The sequence below is a fragment of the Neoarius graeffei genome, chromosome 20 (assembly GCF_027579695.1).
Source record: "Neoarius graeffei isolate fNeoGra1 chromosome 20, fNeoGra1.pri, whole genome shotgun sequence".
In the NCBI taxonomy this organism is placed as follows: domain Eukaryota; kingdom Metazoa; phylum Chordata; class Actinopteri; order Siluriformes; family Ariidae; genus Neoarius; species Neoarius graeffei.
The window spans coordinates 9,792,241-9,806,687 of record NC_083588.1 but is presented as its reverse complement, the minus strand read 5'-3'; the positions used below and the strand labels follow the sequence as shown (position 1 = coordinate 9,806,687).

Genomic DNA, 14,447 nt, shown 5'->3' with positions numbered 1-14,447 from the left:
CACGCACTAAGGCGCACAGGTGTGAAACTCTTGCACAAAATTAATACAAAAATTAATGTCGATATAAATATCTTATGCCAAATTATTATGGCATGTTACAAAAGATAAAGAAAAGATCAAGTCCTCGTTTCCAATTTACAAGTCCGAATGCAGTTAATGCACGAGTCCGAGTCCAAGTCCGAGTCATCGGTGCTCAAGTCCGAGTCAAGTCATGAGTCCTTAAAATCAGGGCACGAGTCATACTCGAGTACTACAAACCTGGTTACCTGTTTGGTCGGGCAATACGTCACATCAATGGAACCATAAAAGCAGACAGCATTAGCATAAGAATAACAAATTTTATTCCGTATATAATAATAAATATCTACTTCTCTGGCAACATATTGAGCCTTCCCCAGGTTGAAGAAATTGACTGTGCAAAATGTACACTGCTCACTTGTTTTCTCCATGCATTAAATAAAACAATAAGACCCTGACTCAGATGAAGAAAAGATGAATCTAAGGTAAAATATAACAGTATAAGTCCAAGACTTTTCAGATAAAACCTATTTGAATGTTGTTTACACACTGAATAGAGAGGAATGTGTCAGTTTTCCAAAAGTCAATGGACTGAATTTTCTACAAAAAACTTGCAACAGGAAATTAAATTTATTTTGAATGTACCGAAACCAGTTGTAACATTCTGTCCATTTCTTTCGGGAAGAAAGCAGGAAGTGGGCAATTGCAGAAATGTGACTTACTTCCTCTTTTTATTTCAAGTGTATTATTTGTGATGTGAAATATGACTGGCAGTTTCACCCCATCTACATTGTTTCCAAGAGCTCACACTGTGTGCACGCATGTGTGTGTGTGTGTGTGTGTGTCTGAGTGTGTGTGTGTGTGTCTGAGTGTTAAGATCTCCAGCTAGTAAAAAGCTTCAGAGAGAACTGCACTGTGTTTATTTCCCTTCAGTTGGTTTGTGGGCTTCTGGATTTTTTTTTTTTACCTCTTTTCTCTGGACTTACCAAGGAAAACAAATGCAGGACGTCTTTGGGATCCTGTTGATGTTCACAGGAGCTGCATCAGGTAGGTTTCCTCCAGAAGCATGACTTATTTATGCTTAAGAAACTTTTTCTTTTCTTTTTTTAAATGAGGATTTGCCGTCCTGTTCTACAGTGTGTCATGTTTTACTCAGACACACTTTGGCCTGAAGAGTTTTCAGAACCTTCATTGTGGCTGTTCATAATTCTGGTTGAAAAACTGAAGCGCTGTCTGAACCTTAAAAAAAAAAAAAACATTCTTAATATAACAGGAAATATCAAAAAATAAAAATGTTCTGGCATTCTATAGAATATAGTGTTCTAAAATAATGGGGGGAATGGAATAGATGTCATGCTGGGATCAAAATATCAAGAATAAAAACAAATAATATGTTGAGACAGAAATGTCAGAGAGCTAGAGAGAGAGAGAGAGAGAGAGAGAGAGAGATTTTGCTTGGATTTAATCTGTGAAGTAAAATTAAAATTTGACATTCATTATCAGTGAATAGAATCATTGACTAAACATCATTGTTATTACTTTGCTAATGAAGCTTTGCTTTTCCACTGAGGGTTCATATAATTTCATGATAATTGTTGATGGTATCTTCGAACCACACCCCACATTTAATATTCAAAGGCCAATCCTAAAAATATACAAATTTTCAAACTGAGTAACAGGATGACATATTAGACAGACAGTTCCTTTCCTACCATGCAGACACATGGCATTGATTCATTTTTTTTTTTAATTAATTTTACTATATCAATAACTTTCACATTTTGGTGAATTTGCACCCAGGTTTTCATTAAACTGTGATGTTCATTTACTTTAGATCAAATTTGGTCTTCGTTCAAGCAGATTACTCATTATCAACACAACAGGACATATTATTATTTTTGTATTTAAGACTTGTAAAAAATAAAAATAAAAAAGCCCTGCATTCTAGCTCTTTTGTAACACTGGAGTGAAGTTTACATCCATCAGAGGAGTGTAATAATAATTTCAGTGTGTCATAATATTAAAGGAATGTTGGTGGATTTTTTTTTCTCCTCTGCAGGTTTGCTGTTTCAGGATCCTGTTGTCTGTAGATTTACTGAGACTAAGCAGTGTTATGTGGCTCTGGGACAACAACTGCACCTGAAAATGCCCCTGGAGGATTGGCTTCACCTTCAGTTCTTCAGTGAGACATCTGGCGCTTATCGAATTTTAAGATATAGAAAAGCCGATAGTCTCCCACCAAAACCACTTCTCCCATGGCAGTTTGTTAATGATAATAAAACTCTGATCCTCAGCAGTGTAGAGAGGAACAACTCTGGAAAATACACTTTATTCACCTTTGATGCAAAAGGGAATCCTCAAGGCGAATATAATCTCCAGCTGATCATTGAAGGTAGGACCTCACAACCTCGCATCACCTCACACAGCACACTCCAACATTTACAAGTTATTTGATAAAATATAGAAAATACAAAACATTCATAATAAATATATAAATAAATATATATGAATAAATATAAATAAATACATACATAAATAAATAAATATATTCTCAAAAAAAACCAAACTTCACCACATTAATGGTTATCAGCATTACTTTATGAAATGCATGTTTTAAAATCTTTTGATGATTAATCTTTGTTTGTTGGCCCTTTTCTATTGCATGGTACCGACTCCACTCGACTCGACTCGCTTCGCTTTTGGGATCAGCAGTTCGTTTTCCACTCCAGCTTGTTGTCATAGCAACACCGCATAAAATTGTAGTGACGTCATCTTGAACGCAACACAAACAGGAACATCTTTATTATTATTATTATTATTATTATTATTATTATTACTCACATGCATGTTTTTGTGCGCGTGCACAAGAAATGGTGTTCTGTCAAGCTGAAGTTGCAATAATTTGTCACGTTTCGAATGTACAAACAAGCAAAAAAAAAAAGCTGTCTTTGCCAAACACATCCCTGTGTGTGAGCTGTGACTATAGAAACATAATTTATTCAAATTTCTGGCGCTCTATATATACAGCTAATTAATAAATTTCTACTTTTTTCAATATTAATTTCAATTGTTAAACATTCTAAGAAATTATCAATCACCGTTGTTATGCCATCTATTAACTTATAATTCAAATTACAGTCCACATACACCGCCACTCCTCCTCCACCTTTATTTTTCCTATTTATATAATTAAATTCATATCCAGCCAGTTCGAAATCCACTCCTTTCTCCAGGTCAATCCAGGTCTCTGATATGGCAATTATGTTGAATGGACGAGTAAACTGACTTAAGTATTTCTTGATGTGGTTGAAGTCAGCCGACATGCTTCTGCTGTTGAAGTGTATTATTGATAATTTTCCCACAGCCTTAGTGGACTGATTGTACTGTTCCTCTGTGTAATAGTGGCAATTGCCATTAATGGTTGAGAAAAAATTATTGTCCAGGTCTATGTCATTTTCTGTATCCAATAGTTTATGGTAAGTGAATTCATGTGGTTTCAGTTCCAGGTTTTCATAATCAACAAGCATTTGGGTTAGCCGAGTAGTGTTCCAAGTAATGGATGAAAAAGTTATTTCGGTGTGTGTCATGGTTGAGTTTGGTGTAGTGTCACGTCGGTACAGTCCCAATAGTCATCAGTGGTATTTGTCCAAGTCCTCGATGTTTCGTATGGCCAGAACTCTAGCCTCCTCTGGTGCACTGTTCAACTTAATGAATACTTTGCAGTTGGTTATCCATGTAGAATGAATTTTACTTTCTTTCTTCAGATGACGTGTTTTTCTGGCAATGTCAGCATTGCGTTTTGTCAGGTGCTCGTTGATGTAGACATTTGTACGTTTCAGTTTCCTTCCTTGTTTCAGCAATGCAGCTTTATGTTTTCGATTGACGAATCTCATTATGATGGCAATGTTTTCCTTGTCTCTCCTGGGTAGAATGTGGCAGGCCTTGACGTTGCTGCTATCAATATCTGTGGCAGCGGGGGCGTGGTCAAGCACCGGTCTGTGACAGGAGGGCGGAGTCAGGGAAGGTAAGTGGCAGAATCACGACACCTGAGAACAATTAACCTGTTTGTGTGTGTCTTCCCAGTGACAGCGCCCTATTTAAGGAGGGAGAGTGAGAGCAGAGGAGGTGATCTCCGGACTAGGCGCTGGCTGTGTGTGTCTGTCTGTCTAGCCCATATAAGATTGTTCACTGAAAAGTGTGGCAATAAAGCCATTTTGCAAACCTGATCTCTGTCCTGCCGTCCTCAGTGCTCCACCCACACGTAGGGAGTATTACAGTGGTGCCGAAACCCGGGACGTGGAGCACCAAATCAGCAGCCCCATGGAATCCTCCCCGTTCGCCGATCTGGTCCACGCCCTCGCCACGGCTCAGCAAAGCCAGCACCAGGCACTCGTCACGCTCCGAAAGGAGCAGGAGCAGCGCTTCGAAGCCCTGGTGCTGGCCCAGCAGGAAGACCGCGAGGCGTTCCGGCATCTCCTCGCGTCGGCGGGGTCCACCAGCGCTCCGGCCGCGGGCCCGTCTCCCCTCATCGTCACCAAGATGGGCCCGCAGGACGACCCCGAGGCGTTCATCACGTTGTTCGAACAGGTCGCCGAAGCCTCGGGGTGGCCGATGGAGCAGCGCGCGGCGCGCCTCCTCCCCCTACTCACGGGAGAGGCACAGCTGGCCGCGCTACAGCTCCCCGCCGACCGCCGGCTGGCCTACGCGGACCTCCGCCGGGCCGTCCTCCAGCGCGTGGGGCGCACCCCAGAGCAACAGCGCCAGCGCTTCCGCGCGCTGCGACTGGAGGAAGTTGGCCGGCCGTTCGCGTTTGGCCAGCAGCTCCGGGACGCCTGCTGGCAGTGGCTGAGGGCCAACAATCGCGACGCCGAGGGAATCGTCGACCAGGTGGTACTGGAACAGTTCGTCGCCCGCTTACCAGCCGGAACCGCGGAGTGGGTCCAGTGCCACCGCCCGGCGTCGCTGGATCAGGCAGTCGAGCTGGCGGAGGATCATCTGGCGGCTGTCCCGGCGGCAGGACAGCAGATGGCATCGTCTCTTCTCTCCTCTTCTCTCTCTCTCTCTCTCTCCCTCTCCTCCTGTGTCCCGTCCTCGCCCCATTCCCCCACCGCGGAGGCGGGGGCCGGCTCCACCCCAGCCGGCCCGCCGCACCCGCGGTGCCCTCCCGTTTCTCCCTTCTGTGTCTGTCTCTCCCCCACCTCAGGTGAGTGAGCCCCAGATCACCGGTGCAGAGGGAAAGCCCGGGCCGGTTTGCTGGCGCTGCGGGGAGCCGGGCCACCTTCATCAGCAGTGCACAGCAATGGAAGTGGGCGCGGTGGTTCGGATCCCCGACGCGCCAGAGGCCGCCCTCGATCGGGCCGGAGCGTATCGCATACCGGTGAGTATCCAAGGGGCTACATATCAGGCGTTGGTGGATTCTGGTTGTAATCAGACCTCAATTCGCCAAAGCCTGGTTCAAAACGAGGCATTGGGGGGAGCACAAGGGGTGAAGGTGTTGCTGTGAACATCCCCGTGCACACTACCCTTTGGTGTCGGTCCACATTATTTTCAGAGGGGAAAAATTTATAGTGAAGGCGGCGGTTAATCCTCGCCTTACCCACTCTTTAATTTTGGGGACTGATTGGCCGGGATTTCGGGGTTTAATGACGCGCCTAGTCGAGAGTGGGTCCTGCCATTTGACAGGGGGAGGTCCCGGTGTCGCTTTGGCGGGAGCAGCTGTCACAGAGCCGTCTACGTCATCTCCGCGTCAGAGTGAGGAGCCGCCGGCTCCTCCTCTCTCTATTGGGGAATCCCTCGCGGATTTCCCGTTAGAGCAGTCGCGAGACGAGACTCTGCGGCATGCGTTTGACCAAGTGAGAGTAATCGATGGTCAAACGCTCCCGCCGAACGCCACCCCGTCCTTCCCCTACTTCGCTATTATGAAGGATAGATTATACCGAGTGACGCAGGACACTCAAACTAAAGAGCGAGTCACGCAGCTTTTAATTCCGAAAAGCCGCCGGGAATTGGTATTCCAGGCGGCTCACTTTAATCCCATGGCTGGACACTTGGGGCAGGATAAAACACTAGCCCGAATAATGGCCCGATTCTATTGGCCGGGGATTTGCGGTGATGTCCGTAGGTGGTGTACGGCATGCCGCGAATGCCAGTTAGTAAACCCAGCGGCCATTCCAAAAGCGCCTTTGCGCCCTCTACCGTTAATCGAGACCCCGTTTGAGAGAATTGGGATGGATCTCGTCGGGCCATTAGATCGGTCAGCACGAGGGTACCGCTTTATATTAGTTCTGGTGGACTATGCAACGCGATACCCGGAAGCAGTGCCTCTGCGCAATATCTCAGCACGCAGTATTGCAGAGGCACTCTTCCGCGTCATCTCCCGAGTTGGAATCCCGAAAGAGATTCTGACTGATCAGGGCACTACATTTATGTCACGGACACTGCGCGAACTGTATGGGTTATTGGGGATTAAGCCGATCCGCACCAGCGTGTATCACCCACAAACGGACGGTTTGGTAGAACGATTCAACCGCACCCTCAAAAATATTATTAAAAAATTCGTAAGTGAGGACGCACGTAATTGGGATAAGTGGCTCGAACCCTTGCTGTTCTCAGTGCGAGAGGTCCCCCAAGCCTCCACGGGGTTCTCCCCGTTTGAATTATTATATGGGCGTAAGCCGCGCGGCATCCTGGACGTGCTGCGGGAAAATTGGGAGGAGGGACCTTCACAAAGTAAGAATGAAATTCAGTACGTTATGGACCTGCGCGCAAAACTCCACACGCTCACCCACCTAACTCAGGAGAATTTGCGGCAGGCCCAGGAACGGCAAGCCCGCCTGTACAACAAGGGTACGTGCCTTAGAGAGTTCACTCCGGGAGATAAGGTACTCGTACTGTTGCCCACGTCGAGCTCCAAATTGATCGCCAAGTGGCAAGGACCCTTTGAGGTCACATGGCGAGTCGGGGATGTCGACTATGAGGTGAGGCGAACGGACAGGGGTGGGGCGCTACAGATTTACCACCCCAATCTGCTTAAACTCTGGAACGAGGAGGTCCCCGTGGCGTTGGTGTCGGTAGTTCCGGAGAAGGCGGAGCTGGGGCCGGAGGTTCAAAAAGGAACATTGGCATCACGTACCTCTCCGGTCCCCTGTGGAGACCACCTCTCCCCGACCCAACTCACGGAGGTCGCCCAGTTGCAGACCGAGTTTTCGGATGTGTTCTCGCCCCTGCCCGGTCGCACTAACCTCATAGAGCACCACATAGAGACACCCCCGGGGGTGGTAGTGCGTAGCCGCCCTTACAGGCTACCCGAACACAAAAAAAAGGTGGTTCGGGAAGAACTTCAGACCATGCTCGAAATGGGCATCGTCGAGGAGTCCCACAGTGACTGGAGCAGCCCGGTGGTCTTGGTACCCAAGGCCGACGGGTCGGTCCGGTTCTGTGTGGACTATAGAAAAGTCAACGCGGTGTCTAAATTCGACGCATACCCAATGCCTCGTATTGATGAGCTGCTCGATCGACTCGGCACTGCTCGATTTTATTCGACACTGGATTTGACGAAGGGATATTGGCAGATCCCCTTGACTCCACTATCCCGAGAAAAAACGGCCTTTTCCACACCGTTTGGTTTGCACCAATTCGTCACCCTTCCGTTTGGGCTGTTTGGGGCGCCTGCGACATTTCAGCGGCTGATGGACAGAGTCCTCCGCCCTCACGCCACGTATGCGGCAGCATATTTAGATGACATCATCATCTATAGCAATGACTGGCAGCGGCACCTTGAACATCTGAGGGCCGTCCTTAGGTCGCTGAGGCGAGCGGGGCTCACAGCCAACCCAAAGAAGTGTGCGATTGGGCGGGTGGAAGTACGGTACCTGGGCTTCCACTTGGGCAACGGGCAGGTGCGTCCCCAAATTAATAAGACGGCAGCAATTGCGGCCTGCCCGAGGCCCAAGACCAAAAAGGGGGTGAGACAGTTCCTGGGGCTGGCTGGCTATTATCGTAGGTTTATACCTAATTATTCGGACGTCACCAGCCCGCTGACTGATCTCACTAAAAAGGGGGTACCAGATCCGGTCCAGTGGACGGAGCAGTGCCAGCGGGCTTTCTCAGAGGTAAAGGCTGCACTGTGTGGGGGGCCACTTCTACACTCCCCTGACTTTTCTCTCCCCTTTGTGTTGCAGACCGATGCGTCGGACAGGGGGCTGGGGGCGGTTTTGTCCCAGGAGGTGGAGGGGGAGGACCGCCCTGTCCTGTATATCAGCAGGAAGCTGTCGGTGCGTGAGGGGTGCTACAGCACCATAGAGAAGGAGTGTCTGGCCATCAAGTGGGCGGTTCTCGCCCTCCGGTACTACCTACTGGGGCGCCCTTTCACCCTCTGTTCGGACCACGCGCCCCTCCAGTGGCTCCACCGCATGAAAGATGCCAACGCGCGGATCACCCGTTGGTATCTGGCGCTCCAACCCTTTAATTTCAAGGTGGTCCACAGGCCGGGGGCGCAGATGGTCGTGGCGGACTTCCTCTCCCGTCAAGGGGGGGGGGAGTCGGCTGCAGGCCGGACGGCCGCCCGGCCTGAGTCGGGCGGTGGGGGTATGTGGCAGCGGGGGCGTGGTCAAGCACCGGTCTGTGACAGGAGGGCGGAGTCAGGGAAGGTAAGTGGCAGAATCACGACACCTGAGAACAATTAACCTGTTTGTGTGTGTCTTCCCAGTGACAGCGCCCTATTTAAGGAGGGAGAGTGAGAGCAGAGGAGGTGATCTCCGGACTAGGCGCTGGCTGTGTGTGTCTGTCTGTCTAGCCCATATAAGATTGTTCACTGAAAAGTGTGGCAATAAAGCCATTTTGCAAACCTGATCTCTGTCCTGCCGTCCTCAGTGCTCCACCCACACGTAGGGAGTATTACAATATCGATTCCCTTTGAGTGTAGGAATGCCGACACTTGTTGCTCCCCTGAGTTGCTGCCCAGTTCGTCAGATTCTCCCTCCCTTGTGACAAGCTTTTGCATATGACCTGGGTTTAATCTGAATCCCAGTGACGATGACATTGTTCATCCTGGTGTACTGTTTCAGTTCAGCAACTCTGCTTTCCAGGTGGGCGAGACGCCGCCGGTCCTTCTCGGCGTTCTGCAGCCTGAGTGACTTCACTTCTGTCACCAGGTCCATGATGGTTTTCTGTTGTTGTTTAACTACAGAAATTTCCTCTGCCAGAAAGTCGAGTGACTTTTTAATGTCCTCGCCTTCCTTGGCTGTAAAGTTCTTTTTTGAAGGCATAATTCACCAATAAAGCCATCCAGTTAGCTGAAATGTTTGGAGAGTCGTTTCCTTGCCTCATTCGCTGCCTTTCTGAAGTTTCCCGCCAGAGGAAGTGACATTGCATTTAGAGAGTTCACATACTTTAAAAATAACCACAAATAATGATGGGATGGTATACTGGTCTGATGACACGCCCAAACAAGGAGTTTCTATATATTGCAGACAATAAAAGCCTCAGCATATTTCATGCACAAATAACATTTGAGTGGCTTCCAAAACCATACAATGTAATTGTAGAGCAAATAGATGTCATGTCGAGGCTTCACTCATCCCCATCCTCAACTTTCAGTTTTTTTTCTGACATCTCTAATACCTACAAGTTGATCAACTCCCATGTGTTACACCCTGAGTAGATAGATATGTAACTATTAACTGTAGCTCATTTGTTTCAATACACAATTTTTGAGATGTAATTTGGAACTTTATCAGTCCAGCAGTTCCACTGATATATGTGGTGTGTGTGGTGCTGGTACAAGTGTATAACATACTGCAGTGTAACTGGGATACTTTCTGATCACTTTATTGGGCATATCTATCTTGCTAGGAGGTGTTGGCTGGATATTTCGTAATCAAGCACTGACGTTGTGGTGTGTGAAATCTCCAGCAGCACTGCTGCACATGATACACTCCTACCAGCACCACAGACATACACCGTCATGTCAGTATCAAATAATATCTGGTCAGTTGTGTGTTGGAATACAGAAGGGCTGGGGGACCAAGTGTTCTGGGTGGTATGCTGACCTGATAAAACAGAATGCATGTAGATACAATAAAGAATGGGGTCCAAAAGTCTGATCCAAAATTGAAGAAAAAAAAAGTTTTTGAATTGTGAAATATTTCAAACAAAGAAAACTAATATTTGAGATCTTGAATATTCAAGATACTCGACGATTTCTAGATCCGTATTTAAGTGCAAGGCAATTACTAAAAAACTCTGAAATTCATCTAAATGTTTCAAAGATTCTCTTTCCCAATTGAAGTTATTGTCAGGAATATAATTTGCAATCTCATCTCCCCATCTCATTATCTCTAGCCGCTTTATCCTGTTCTACAGGGTCGCAGGCAAGCTGGAGCCTGTCCCAGCTGACTACGGGCGAAAGGCAGGGTACACCCTGGACAAGTCGCCAGGTCATCACAGGGCTGACACATAGACACAGACAACCATTCACACTCACATTCACACCTACAGTCAATTTAGAGTCACCAGTTAACCTAACCTGCATGTCTTTGGACTGTGGGGGAAACCGGAGCACCCGGAGGAAACCCACGCGGACACGGGGAGAACATGCAAACTCCACACAGAAAGGCCCTTGCCGGCCACGGGGCTCGAACCCGGACCTTCTTGCTGTGAGGCGACAGCGCTAACCACTGCACCACCATGCCACCGCAATGAAAAATCCTGAATTAAATTAAAAAAGAATGCAAAATACAAGCATTTCCACTCATGGTCTCAGACTTTTGGATTCCACTGTTGGAGCATTTAATTGTCTTGCAATTCACTGGACATGTTGATACTGTATATTAGTGTCTGTTTTTTATGTCAAGCTTGTCTTTAGATTATGTGCAAGTGATACTTCATTGATGTGCTCTTGCAGAGCCCACAACTCCAACTCCAACTTCAACAACGATGACCAGTACGAGCGCCCCAACAACGCCAAGCTTTGGTATGAATTTCACAGTAATCACCACAGAGACAAACATCCCCAATCAGGCTCAAACAGTGACCCCCCTCAAGTCCCATGCTGTGAATGTTACATTCCTCCCAGCACCACATACATACACAGGTATCAAATTCTACACTGTGCAGGCTTTTCTTTTCCATCATCAGTGTTCACATGGAGCTTTAAACAAGTCAAAAACAAGTGCAGTTTTCACAGTGCAATTTAAGGAGGAGTGAGCTGACAAAAATATCATCTCACAAGCTACTGAAAGACAATACGATTCTGCAATATGCAATATGTATTTTTATGTGTTATTACATTTTCTCTTTGAAAAAGAAATCTCTCCCTCACTGCCCGAAGCACTGAGCTCTTAGCATAAACTGAAACACTGCCAGAGGCAGAAGGAATCAAAATTTCCATTTCATTTTGCAGATCCACATTTCCAAAAAGTAAAAGCTGTGAAGTTGTTCAGCAGTGCAGATAAATTAGTGAATTTGTTGCAAGATTTGCTGCCCTTTTCACCGAGTTCGTCCGTGATGTTGGAATTAAAACGTTTATTCATTGTTTAACCATAAAAACACTTGTACTGTATTGGTGACAACAGATTCCCTCCTCTCGTCTCAACCACATGCTTTGTGAAACTTTCTGCAAAGAATCCTCAAAATAAATTGAATAAAAGGAAAAGCCTGAGAAATATCTGTATTGGTATTTGTATCTGTATAGAACATGGGGATTCTGTTCACTCAGAATAATAGATGTGTATTTAGTCATTTCCCTCGTGGATGTGTTTGAAGAAGGGAGAGAGAGACAGAATTAAATGAAATAAAATAAAGACAGCAAAATTCAAGAGTGAGGAAACACCAACTTATAAAAGAATTCAATATCAGCAGTTTCTTGTGCTGCTTTTCATGAGATACTCTGCTGACCATGACGATCTTTTTTTTGTTTCTGCAGTCATCAGTTCCACACAGTGTAATAATGGTGAGTCTGTCAGTTCCTCTATTTTTTGGACGTTCTTAATTCCTGGATGTGGTAATTCCCTCCCTGAGACGAACGATTACTTACTTTTTACGTACTTGGAATTACTTACTTCTCTCTCTCTCTCTCTCTCTCTCTCTCTCTCTCTCAGGTTTCATGGTGTTTGTGTCTGTGTGGCTCTTTGAAGTCATCATCCTGCTGTCACTGTTAGTGGGAGCGTTTTATATTTACACCAGAATCTACAGGAAGCAGAGAATAACTGAGAGTAAGACCATCATGTTTACTCACTTGGAAAATTCACACGTGACAAGACTCCACATTTAAGTACAGAGTATCTGATCAAATGTAAAGACAGAAAATGTCACGTGTGAAGCTTCCATGCTGATGTCAGTGCGCTGATCACATGAGTGACATTTCCTTCCACAGATTAGGATCAGGAAGCTCTGTAAACCTGGATCAGGAACAGAAGAATCAGTCCATGGTTGCTCTCCTCCATCCAGGAACTCATCCACACTGAACCTCCAGAAAAAGATAACCATCAGTAACAGATGGGTAACAGAGAAACAAATTTAATTCCTCAGTCCACATCGACTTTTCAAAAACTAAACCAGCCTCATGATTTCTGCAGATTTTTTCCTAAACCAAGTGTTAATTTTTCTAGGTGTTTCTCTTCAGCATTTTTTTGTTTTTTTTAATTTCATATCCATTGATTTGTTGCAAGATAATTCCATTAGTCGAAGTAACTGTGAGTGATATTCCACCCAAACACGCTCATCTCTTCCCCAAAAAAAACTTCACTGACTGTGAAACAAATCTTTTCTTCGCTTTGCTCCAACCCCGATTCCAAAAAAGTTGGGACAAAGTACGAATTGTAAATAAAAACAGAATGCAATAATTTACAAATCTCAAAAACTGATATTGTATCCACAATAGAACATAGACAACATATCAAATGTCGAAAGTGAGACATTTTGAAATTTCATGCCAAATATTGGCTCATTTGAAATTTCATGACAGCAACACATCTCAAAAAAGTTGGGACAGGGGCAATAAGAGGCTGGAAAAGTTAAAGGTGCAAAAAAGGAACAGCTGGAGGACCAAACTGCAACTCATTAGGTCAATTGGCAATAGGTCATTAACATGACTGGGTATAAAAAGAGCATCTTGGAGCGGCTCTCAGAAGTAAAGATGGGAAGAGGATCACCAATCCCCCTAATTCTGCGCCGACAAATAGTGGAGCAATATCAGAAAGGAGTTCGACAGTGTAAAATTGCAAAGAGTTTGAACATATCATCATCTACAGTGCATAATATCATCAAAAGATTCAGAGAATCTGGAAGAATCTCTGTGCGTAAGGGTCAAGGCCGGAAAACCATACTGGGTGCCCGTGATCTTCGGGCCCTTAGACAGCACTGCATCACATACAGGCATGCTTCTGTATTGGAAATCACAAAATGGGCTCAGGAATATTTCCAGAGAACATTATCTGTGAACACAATTCACCGTGCCATCCGCCGTTGCCAGCTAAAACTCTATAGTTCAAAGAAGAAGTCGTATCTAAACATGATCCAGAAGCGCAGACGTCTTCTCTGGGCCAAGGCTCATTTAAAATGGACTGTGGCAAAGTGGAAAACTGTTCTGTGGTCAGACGAATCAAAATGTGAAGTTCTTTATGGAAATCAGGGACGCCGTGTCATTCGGACTAAAGAGGAGAAGGACGACCCAAGTTGTTATCAGCGCTCAGTTCAGAAGCCTGCATCTCTGATGGTATGGGGTTGCATTAGTGCGTGTGGCATGGGCAGCTTACACATCTGGAAAGACACCATCAATGCTGAAAGGTATATCCAGTTTCTAGAGCAACATATGCTCCCATCCAGACGACGTCTCTTTCAGGGAAGACCTTGCATTTTCCAACATGACAATGTCAAACCACATACTGCATCAATTACAGCATCATGGCTGCGTAGAAGAAGGGTCCGGGTACTGAACTGGCTAGCCTGTAGTCCAGATCTTTCACCCATAGAAAACATTTGCCGCATCATAAAACGGAAGATACGACAAAAAAAGACCTTGAGCAACTAGAATCCTACATTAGACAAGAATGGGTTAACATTCCTATCCCTAAACTTGAGCAACTTGTCTCCTCAGTCCCCAGACGTTTACAGACTGTTGTAAAGAGAAAAGGGGATGTCTCACATTGGTAAACATGGCCTTGTCCCAACTTTTTTGAGATGTGTTGTTGTCATGAAATTTAAAATCACCAAATTTTTCTCTTTAAATAATACATTTTCTCAGTTTAAACATTTGATATGTTATCTATGTTCTATTCTGAATAAAATATGGAATTTTTAAACTTCCACATCATTGCATTCTGTTTTTATTTACAATTTGTACTTTGTTCCAACTTTTTTGGAATTGGGGTTGTATTTGAATGAAAAGAGTATCACCATCTCATACATAATTTGTTGATATATATGAAATA

At 45.5% G+C, this 14,447-nt stretch overlaps 1 protein-coding gene and 1 long non-coding RNA gene across 2 annotated transcripts; both read left to right on the top strand.

Moving 5' to 3' along the window:
• The first annotated feature begins 590 nt into the window (after positions 1–590).
• LOC132868363 (SCAN domain-containing protein 3-like) lies at positions 591–8,459 on the top strand. The gene is made up of 4 exons (XM_060901196.1): positions 591–1,065; positions 2,078–2,410; positions 3,948–5,395; positions 8,199–8,459. The coding sequence occupies exon 3, from the start codon at positions 4,339–4,341 to the stop codon at positions 5,227–5,229; it is 891 nt and encodes a 296-aa protein (XP_060757179.1). The 5' UTR covers positions 591–1,065; positions 2,078–2,410; positions 3,948–4,338; the 3' UTR covers positions 5,230–5,395; positions 8,199–8,459.
• A 1,533-nt stretch (positions 8,460–9,992) lies between these two features.
• LOC132868364 (uncharacterized) lies at positions 9,993–13,265 on the top strand. The gene is made up of 4 exons (XR_009650827.1): positions 9,993–10,990; positions 11,942–11,968; positions 12,117–12,230; positions 12,392–13,265. It is a non-coding gene; the product is annotated as an uncharacterized LOC132868364 (long non-coding RNA).
• The last annotated feature ends 1,182 nt before the right edge of the window (positions 13,266–14,447 follow it).